The sequence below is a fragment of the Ovis canadensis genome, chromosome 14, assembly GCF_042477335.2.
Source record: "Ovis canadensis isolate MfBH-ARS-UI-01 breed Bighorn chromosome 14, ARS-UI_OviCan_v2, whole genome shotgun sequence".
In the NCBI taxonomy this organism is placed as follows: Eukaryota; Metazoa; Chordata; class Mammalia; order Artiodactyla; family Bovidae; genus Ovis; species Ovis canadensis.
Genome location: NC_091258.1, coordinates 39,038,081 through 39,048,303, shown reverse-complemented (window position 1 = coordinate 39,048,303; position 10,223 = coordinate 39,038,081). Strand labels below are relative to the sequence as shown.

Here is a 10,223-nt window from a genome sequence, read left to right as displayed (position 1 = left end):
GGGAAAAGTTCTTCCAACATCTCAAGTGAAGTGCCTCTCATGTGCCTCTCATGTTATATTCTTCAGGAATAACAAACCTTCATATGTGCACAGCACTTTACAAAGGGTTTCCCTGCTTTTTCTTTTCTTTTTTAAATCTGACTTCTCCTGTGACATCTCTGAGGAAGACAGAGCGGGGACCAGGGAGAGACTTTCCCAGGGTCACACAAGAAGTCACTGAGGGGCAGGACTCCAACCCTGGTGTCCACGGGTCCTTTAAAATGCCCAGGTTGGGGGGAATTCCCTTTCAGTCCAATGGTCAGGACCCTGCACATTCACTACAGGGGGCACTGGTTCGATCCCTGTTCAGGGAACTAAGAAAGATCCCACAAACTGCTGGATGTGGCCAAAAAATAAAAGTAAATAAACAAATAATAAAATGCCCACGTGACCTACAGTATCCATCCTTCCATGCACCTGTCCATGTATCCATCTGTCCATCTTCTATGCATTGTTCACTATTGTGTATTTAGGAAAGCAGGAAATACATTTTCGGAAAAAATTCAACCAGAGTGGATCAAATGTGTTTTCTGTTAGCTGTCTATGAACTAATAATGACCTCACATCCCCTCCTGAGAGTTCTCCGTTTGTTAGGGCCTAGCTGTGATTTATTTTTATATCAAAGATAGTTTTTTATGCTCCCCCCCACCAGGCTTCCCTCGTGGCTCAGTCTGTAAAGAAACCGCCTGCAATGCAGGAGACCCAGGTTCAATTCCTGGGTCGGGAAGATCCCCTGGAGAAGGGAATGGGAACTCCAGTATTCTTGTTTGGAGAATCCCAGGGACAGAGGAGCCTGGTAGCCTATAGTAGTCCATGGGGTTGCAAAGACTTGGACACGACTGAATGATTAACACTTTCACTTTCCCTCAAGAAGGGCCACATTTAGAGCTGGTAAGAAAGCGCAGATTGATAAGTGGAAATAAGAAGGCCCCGTCCCGATCGCACGGTGAGGTGAGGGACCCTTCTCTGGCTGAGGTTCTAGCACCTTCCCTCCCCCTCCCCTGCAGACCTGATGTACATCCTGTGGCTGTTCTCTGTGGTGCTGGCCTGGAACTGGAGCTGCTGGCTGATCCCCGTGCGCTGGGCCTTCCCCTATCAGACGCCAGACAACATCCACCTCTGGCTGCTGATGGATTACCTGTGCGACCTCATCTACCTCCTGGACATCACCGTGTTCCAGATGCGCCTGCAGTTCGTCAGAGGCGGGGACATCATTGTGAGCCCCAGCCGGATGGGGGGTGGCTGGGGGCAGACCCTGCCGCCAGAGCCCCTGATGCTGGGATGGACAAGATGCTAAATGAACAGGGAAATCTCAGGACATCCACTCGTGCCTATTCAACAGCATGGTGGTTTGTTTCACACATCTTTGATACATTCAAATTACACACATCTTCATATGTGGGTAAAATGGTTCCTGGACCACCTGGTAGAGTTAGAGATGAAGAAGTAGTCCAGAGAATGGTGTTTAGAGTAGGCAGACCTGGTTCAAATCTTGGCTGTATGAGAACTAACTGTGTCACCTCTTAGAGCCTCAGTTTCGTCATTTGTAAGATGGGGATAGTAATTGTTCCCACCTCTTACCATTGCTGTGAGGCTCCATGGAGGTGATGTATGCAGAGTGCTCAGCACAGGTAACTGCTGACAACTGACATTTCCTGGGGGTGGTCCTGCAAAAAGCACACTCCTCAGACCAGTTGGGGAATCCATGTTCTGGCACACTTTCTGGGGAGGAAACCAAAATCCTGAATGTGATGTGGCAAAGTCCCCATCTCCCTGTGTAGGTCATTTTTCAAAATTCCATGTGAGTGGAGCTGAGTCTCCTCTGTGTGTAGACAAGTTGAGCTTCTAAAATAATTCACAGGAAGAATTCCCTGGGCAACCTCTTTCCTGGTCTGATCAGAGCAGTGAATAAGGTTGCAAATGATCCAGGTGAGGCTAACATGCTTAAGAGTTAGCGTGAAGAGTTAAGAGTTGGACTGAGAGTAAGGTCAGCGTCCCTACTTTCCATCCAAGAAGCCGGAATCGAGCTGAGTGACCTTGGATGACACATCCCCACTCCACCTTGGGGAGCTCAATCTCCCCATCTGTAGGCTTTCACCAAGCTCTGCTGGTCCATTCAATGGCTCTGCACCCGTGAGGCTGTTATTTGGATAGGAAGGTCAAGGTTGGGCGGGAATTTGCATCACTGCTCCAATGGGGTCAGGGGAAGCTCTCAGGCCATTTCACAGTCATTATTCCATTTCATTCCAGACGGACAAAAAGGAGATGCGCAACAATTACCTGAAATCTCAGCGCTTTAAGGTGTGTGCCAGGGGTCTCAGGAGGCTGTGTCTCTGGGGGCCCTGGGTGTTTTGAGGCCTGTATGACGTGGCCTCCCCCACAGGACCAGCACAGGCTGGGGCTTGTTGGTAGGATACCTGCTGCCCTAGTTTTAGCCCCTCCGTGGGCATCCTGACCTTGCCTTTCCATTGAAGGTGGAGACCCCCGCCACTCACCCCATCCCACAACCCTGGGAGTTATACGCTGTTTTATACACTGTGGTGTTCTGCTGGCATTTCAGATGGACATGCTCTGCCTCTTGCCGTTGGACTTACTCTACTTGAAATTCGGTGTGAATCCCCTCCTGCGCTTGCCCCGCTGTTTGAAGGTAAGATGAGTGGGCTTCTCCATCCAAGGCCTCCAGCTCCTCTGGTGCTCTCTACTGGCGCCAACATCTTGATGCCTGGTCTAAGCAGCACTGGTGAGGCATCAGGAAAGGATGGCTGCAAGGGATGATGGGAAATTCCTTATGATTGTTAGTGCTCTTTAGCTGTGCTATGTGTTAGATATTGTTCTGGAGGCTTTACAAGTGCTTACTCCTCAATTCCATGAGGTGAGGGTTATTAGTACTAGCAATAGCTAATGGTGATGCAGGAGTCGGGCCACACGTTCAGATCCATCCTGGCTCCCCCTCCCACTGCGGGGCTGCAGAAAGAACCCTCAGTCCTGGCAGCTGTGGGGAGTGGGTGGAGAGGGGAGGGCACTGGGCCACCCCTGATGCCTTGCTTTTCCTCCCAGTATATGGCCTTCTTTGAGTTTAACAACCGCTTGGAATCCATCCTCAGCAAAGCCTATGTTTACAGGTGAGACCCCCCAACATGTACACACACATGTCCCAGGATATTTGCAGCAAGAACAGAGCAAGACATTCTCTACCCCATCCCTTCTCCTTTCAGCATCCCCCAGCTCCCAGGCCCCCTAGCCACTACCACCCCCGGAAGCCAGGCCTCTTCCTCATCCTTCTTTGAAGGGATGTTTGTTTTTTAAAGATCCAGGAATGTCCCGTTTCCCCCAATTGTGAGGAGGGCACATGCAGGCTGACGTGTGTGGCTGCCCTGCATATCCAGGGAGCTGGGCCTCTATTTGGTTTCAGCTCAGGAAACTGACCCCCCAAACACTCAAACATGGGTGGCAGGCTGTAGGGACACAGTGGGCCATCTTGCGGATGCCCAGGCTTGGAACACAGGACAAGCCAGGCCACGCTGGGGGACAGGGCTCCTCTTGATATCTCTCAGGGGCAGTGCTTCTCTGCATGCATGTTCTTTCTTTGCCCCCGCCCCATGCATTCCCCCCTCAGCTCCTCCACTTCTCCAGAATTGTCTGCACATGTAGCTCTGTGCCAGTTCTGGACCCCAGTCTTGACAACTTTCTGTTGGAGCATCACCATTCCTAGCCAGCGCAGTCTCAGTAGAGCAGCCAGTAGGCCCCGTAGTATAGCCACCGGTTCCCATGGGCCAAGTGTCTGTCGCACCAGGCAGCTGGGCAGGGCCTTGCGGCTCTGATATGGGGATCTCTGAGGGTGCTGGGAAGGGTGAGGACTAGCTTGTTCCCTGCAGCCCCCACCCCTGGGCTGAGATATCATTGCCACCTTTTCCGCTGCTGCATTCGTGCCTTCCTTCTGCAGGGTTATCCGGACCACAGCCTACCTGCTCTACAGCTTGCATCTGAACTCATGTCTGTATTACTGGGCGTCGGCCTACGAGGGCCTCGGCTCCACTCACTGGGTTTACGATGGCGTGGGAAACAGGTGAGCCGCAGTCTTCCTCCTGTGTCTGAGTAACTCATGGCACCAAGGCCCCTGGAGAGGAGTCCCGCTGCCGCCATGTGGCCGGGCCACCTTGTTCCCGAGGAGCAAGTGCCAGGCCGTAGTGGGCACTTGGTCAGCTGTGGTGACAGAGACAGAGGAAGAGTTCAGGCCCAGGGGGCTGCGAGTCCCCTCAGGCAGGCCCTGCCTCACCCTGAGCTGTGCCCACAAGTGATGCAAAATGCTCTCCATCCAGCTTGTCAACACTTGGACCTCCTCCTCACACTTGCTTCTAGCTGGAGCTAGAACAGGTGGTCTCTTGCATCCAAGGTGGTTTCTTTTTTTTCTTTTTTTGAAGATTTGTGTATTTGCTTTTGGTAGTGCTGGGTCTTCGTTGCTGCACACGGGCTTTCCCTGGTTGCGGTGAGTCGGGGGCTTCTTTCTAGTCGCAGTGAGCAGGCCTCTCATTGCGGTGGCTTCTCTTGCTTCAGAGCACAGGCTCTAGGCATGTGGGCTTAGTTACTCTGTAGCATGTGGGACTTTCCTGGTTCAGGGATCAAACCTGGGTCCCCTGCATTGGCAGGCAGATTTTTTAACCACTGGACCAGCAGGGAAATCCCAAGGTGGCTTCTTATAGAGTGGCTGTTGGTCCAGAATGTCCCCTTCTCGGGCCAAATGCTTCAGTACTTGGCCACAGTGACCTGTCGCCTTCTGAGATGGGCCTGTGGCCTGAGGGGAGCTCCCTGAGAGAGTCTGAGGGTCCAGGGCAGCCCAGCAGGCTAGAGGGGGAACCTGACATCCACTGTGGGGTGCCATGTGTTGGGGGTGTGATCAGGGCCCAACACCCTGACACCACCACTGACCCTGCTTCTGTTCCCCTTGGCTGAACCCACCCACAGCCCTGGTCCAGAGACCATGACTCGACCATTCATTCACTCACTCACTCATTCATTCATTCATCCCCTCACAAGGGGGCAGAGAGAGGACTCAAAGGCCTTCTGTGCAAAAGGAAGAACAGAAGCTATTCATGAAATCTTGCTCTGCGACTTTGGGTAAGGCCGTTACCCTTTCTGAGACTGTTTTCTCACCTATAACATGGGGGTGGGATCGCACAGATTTCTCATGAGAAATATATAAATTAATGTGTGTAACACATCCAGCCTGTGCCTGGACAGGAGTCAGTGACCCCACTTTCTAGCTATGGTCATTCTTAAGGGGAAGCCAGCACTCCAGGAACTTAACCTAGGGTCACAAATCCCCCTTGAAGTCAGAACTGAATTTTGGGAGCTTGCTGACTTCTGAGAAGAAGCTTTCTTACTGTCCTTAAATTCTCAGAGGGATTCATATCCCACCTGGCTAAGAAGCCATTTCCCAGGGCAGAGCCTGGCACCCATCACAGGCAGGCCTGCACGGATGGCAGGCAGAGTGGGAAAGACAGGGCTAGCCCTCTGGGGCTTCCCTGTGCCGTGAAGAGGCACACTTTCTGGCAGCATCACCCTTTTCCAAATAAAATCCTACAGCGAAACCCAAGATATGCAAAAGCACAACTCGTGAAGGAGAATGCCTCTAAAAATCCAATATCATTCATAATTATAACTTTCAAAATAGTGAGCATTTCTTGAATGCCTGCTATAGGCCAGGGGGCCTAAGGACCTAAACCCTTATATATTTGGTTTCTTCATCCTGCTTTGCGTTGGCCAGGTCTGGGGCAGTATGCAGGAATCCCCACAGGTCCAGTGGCATGGAATACTCAAGAGACCCCTAAGATGTGCCATCCATGCCAGTAGCTGGCTTCTCTAGTCAGGAAGGGCTTCAGGGAAAGCCGGAGCTATATGGATCACTCATCTTCATTCTGCTCGTGGCCCAGCAGCACCTGGCACCCAGGCAGTGCCCAACTCAGTCCCCCTAAAGGGGACTTGATTTTCTTAACTCTCAAGAAAATTAGAGATACCAAGGGAACATTTCATGCAAAGATGGGCACAATAAAGGACAGAAATGATATGGACCTAACAGAAGCACAAGATATTAAGAAGAAGTGGCAAGAATACACAGAAGAACTACACAAAAAAAGATCTTCATGACCCAGATAATCATGATAGTGTGATCACTCACCTAGAGCCAGACATCCTGGAATGCAAAGTTAAGTGGGCCTTAGGAAGCATCACTACAAACAAAACTAGTGGAGGGGATGGAATTCCAGCTGAGCTATTTCAAATCCTAAAAGATGATGCTGCAAAAATGTTGCACTCAATATGCCAGCAAATTTGGAAAACTCGGCAGTGGCCACAGGACTGGAAAAAGTCAGTTTTCATTTCAAAGAAGGGTAAGGCCAAAGAATGTTCAAACTACTGCATAATTGCACTCATCTCACACGCTAGCAATGTAATGCTCAAAATTCTCCAAGCCAGGCTTCAACAGTATGTGAACCATACACTTCCAGATGTTCAAGCTGGATTTAGAAAAGGCAGAGGAACCAGAGATCAAATTGCCAACATTTGTTAGATCACAGAAAAGGCAAGAGAATTCTAGAAAAGCTTCTGCTTTATTGATTACGCCAAAGCCTTTGACTGTGTAGATCACAACAAACTGTGGAAAATTCTTCAAGAGATGGGAATACCAGACCACCTGCCTGCTGAGAAATCTGTATGCAGGTCAAGAAGCACAGTTAGAACCAGACATGGAGCAACAGACTGGTTCCAAATTGGGAAAGGAGTACATCAAGTCTGTATATTGTCATCCTGCTTATTTAACTTATATGCAAAGTACATCACACGACATGCCAGGCTGGATGAAGCACAAGCTAGAATCAAGATTTCCAGGAGAAATATCAATAAACTCAGACATGCAGATGACACCACCCTAATGGCAGAAAGCAAAGAACTAAAGAGCCTCTTGATGAAAGTGAAAAGGGAGAATTTAAAAGCTGGCTTAAAACTCAACATTCAAAAAACTAAGATAATGGCATCTGGTCCCATCACTTCATGGCAAATAGATGGGAAAACAATGGAAATAGTCACAGACTTTATTTTCTTGGGCTCCAAAATCACTGCAGATGGTGACTACAGCCATGAAATTAAGACGCTTGCTCCTTGGAAGAAAAAATATGACCAACCTAGACAGCATATTAAAAAGCAGAGACATTACTTTGCCAACAAAGGTCTGTCCAGTCAAAGCTATGGATTTTCCAGTAGTCATGTATGGATGTGAGAGTTGGACTATAAAGAAAGCTGAGTGCTGAAGAATTGATGCTTTTGAACTGTGGTGTTGGAGAAGGCTCTTGAGAGTCTTTTGGACTGCAAGGAGATCCAACCAGTCCATCCTAAGGGAAACCAGTACTAAATATTCATTGGAAGGACTGATGTTGAAGCTGAAGCTCCAGTACTTTGGCCACCTGATGCAAAGAACAGAATCCTTGAGAAAGACCCTGATGCTGGGAGGGATTGGGGGCAGGAGGAGAAGGGCAGGACAGAGGATGAGATGGTTGGATGGCTGATTCAAAGGACATGAGTTTGAGTAAACTCCCAGAGTTGGTGATGGACAGGGAAGCCTGGCGTGCTGCAGTCCATCGGGTTGCAGAGTCCGACACGACTGAGCGACAGAAGGGAATTGAACTGAAAGGCTGCTTAGCATGCCCCCTGGTGGCCAGAACTGGTATGACGGGGGATTGACAGGGCAGGCCTGGCGCGTGGGTCTGAGATTTTCTTGGATCAGGTGGTAATGAGGGACGGGAAGGCCTAGCGAGAGCCTTGCCCTAGGCCTTACAGAGGCCAAGACCCCCACTACCCAACTCCCCCAAAACTTCTGCTTCTCCACCCCTCCCCCGGTACTCATTGCGCATTGACATGCCTGCCTCCACTAGATAGTGAACTTCGTGAGGGCACAGGCCAGTCTATTGTTCTCCACTGCTGGAACCAGTGACAATGAAGGTGCTGGTAGCTGACGGTTCCTGAGGGCCCACCATGGGCCAGGTGCTCTTTTGACCTCACGTCATCCTCACAATCGCCCTGTGAAGGAGGGTCTATGGCCACGCCCCTTCCGGAGAAGGACACCGGAAGAAGGCTTGGCGAGATGGGTTACTTATGCAGCTAGAAGGTTTCAGGGCTGCGTTTGAGCTCAGGCCGTCTGTGCCGGAGCCTATGATCTAACCACAATACTGCATAAATAGCTAGTGAACGGAGCCCAGGGGAGGACCACTTTGGGATCAATCTCGGACCAGATGATTGGCCAGTTGGATGATGATCTCCATTTCCCGGCTAAGCAGGGACCCTGGCATCATGGATGTATCAGGACACTGGGGACAGGGCAGGCTCTGGGCAGTTCCTGTGCCCTGGTGGGATGACAGAAAGTACAGGAAAGCCTGCTGAGAATGCCCTGAGTTTAGGCCCTGCTGACCTCAACCTTGCTGACCCCTGGGAGGGCACGGTCTGAAGGTCTGAACATAAGCACCTTGGTAATTAAATCCGTTTAAATAGCTATAAAGGTTTTACTTCTGTATCGATTAAGTTATTGTAAAAGCTTAAGTTTATTTTTGTAGGACTTAATGGCTAGGAATTAGAACAGTGAGGCTGCTCTGTTGGAATAATGCAAACTTGTAATTATTAATAAACATGCAAACCTTTAAAACTCAAAATAGTGAGGGAGGGATTTTTGCTACTTTGTGATGATTTCACAAGCTTGGGCATTTCCTATGCTTTGTACCACACAGCAGGACCCCATTGGCCACGTCCCTTCCTGGTGGCTCATGCGTCTGTGTCAAGGGGTTACTGACAGTGGGTGACAGCTTAGAGAGAAGGTGACACCTGTTTTCCAGTCCCAGCCCTGGAACTTGCCAGCTGGTGACCATGGGTGTTCCCTTTCCCTTTGTGGCCCTCAGTCTCACTATCTGGTTAGTGGACAGCAGAAGGGAAGGGTCAGAAAAGGTGACCCTCGAGATCATCTTCCAATTTTGAGCTTGTTCTTGAACCTCATGATGGGAGAGCAAAGCAGAGACTGTGGACACTGGAAACATGTGGAGGGAAACTGAAGGATCCCAGGCATCAGGAGCCGGAAAGCCCTGGTTGGTTCTCTCGTCAAGTCTTCCAAGCAATCTCCAGAAGCCTCAGTTTCCACATCTGTAAATGGGGATGACAGCATGTCTCTACAGGGTTAGGGCAGAGTCACGACCAAACCACACAGCACCTGCAAACATGCTCTGTGTGCTGCAGAGGGCTCTGCAGTTGGGAGAAGTCCCCCCCCCCCTTTTTTTTTTTCCACTCATGAGCTATAAAGCTTTATATTCAAGCCAGATTGCCCAGGATCCACAGGCTGAGTTTTGATAACTAAGGTCCCCTTCTTCTTCTCTCCTCAGTTACATTCGCTGTTACTACTGGGCTGTGAAGACCCTCATCACCATCGGCGGCCTGCCCGACCCCAGGACGCTCTTTGAAATTATCTTCCAAGGTCTAAACTATTTCACAGGTGTCTTCGCTTTCTCCGTGATGATTGGACAGGTAGCTGGGCCACTAGTCTGTCCCAACCCACCTGCCTGCAGGGCCCCTCTTCCTCCCGCTGCTGCCAGGAACGTCACCGTCCATGCCTGTTCCTTTCAGACCAAGCCCAGGAAAAGAGCACTGGGCAGAGAGTCAGGAGCCTGGAGCTCTGGGATCTGTGGGGTGAAGGGGTGGTGGTGGAGGCGTAGGTCCTGCTTCCTCACTGAAGGTTCTTCTCATTTGAAATGTCAGTCTCCGGGGTATCTGGAGAGCTGGGCCTAGTAGCTTCCCACAGAGGCTGAGGATTTGGGCTGTTCCTTTGGAGAGGAGCCCTTGGTGGATTCTAATGTGCTGGGCCCTGGCGTGAGGCTCAGCTTGTAGCAGTGCATGAGGCGCCACCAGGGGTGCTCAGTGTTGCCTTTGAGGGGCTCTGCCCCAAGGACCAGCGCACCTGGCTCACATCTCCTCCTCTGAGGGGGTCACGTTGGCACCAGAATCAGCCCAGCCCAGCGAGACCTGCCCTCTTCGTGTGGCCCCAGAGACCTAAGCCCACTGAAGGGCCAGCAGCCTCGCTCCTCCACGTCTACCCTGAAGGCAGAACATCTGGGTCAGCAAAACCTCTAAGTGTAGACATGGGTTTCCCCTCTCTCCTG

General features: G+C 50.7%; 1 protein-coding gene across 1 annotated transcript; it reads left to right on the top strand.

Annotated features, from left to right (window-relative positions):
• Window positions 1–2,233: 2,233 nt before the first annotated feature.
• LOC138419506 (cyclic nucleotide-gated channel beta-1-like) lies at window positions 2,234–10,117 on the top strand. The gene is made up of 6 exons (XM_069552397.1): window positions 2,234–2,340; window positions 2,600–2,686; window positions 3,097–3,161; window positions 3,983–4,105; window positions 9,450–9,591; window positions 10,046–10,117. The coding sequence occupies exons 1-6, from the start codon at window positions 2,305–2,307 to the stop codon at window positions 10,115–10,117; spliced, it is 525 nt and encodes a 174-aa protein (XP_069408498.1). The 5' UTR covers window positions 2,234–2,304.
• Window positions 10,118–10,223: the final 106 nt, after the last annotated feature.

Coding starts and splice junctions, on each gene's coding strand:
- LOC138419506 (XM_069552397.1), top strand. CDS start 2,305: ATGCGCAACAATTACCTGAAATCTCAGCGCTTTAAG. Junction 2,687..3,096: donor GCTTGCCCCGCTGTTTGAAG/GTAAGATGAGTG, acceptor TTTTCCTCCCAG/TATATGGCCTTCTTTGAGTT. Junction 9,592..10,045: donor TCTCCGTGATGATTGGACAG/GTAGCTGGGCCA, acceptor TCCTCCTCTGAG/GGGGTCACGTTGGCACCAGA.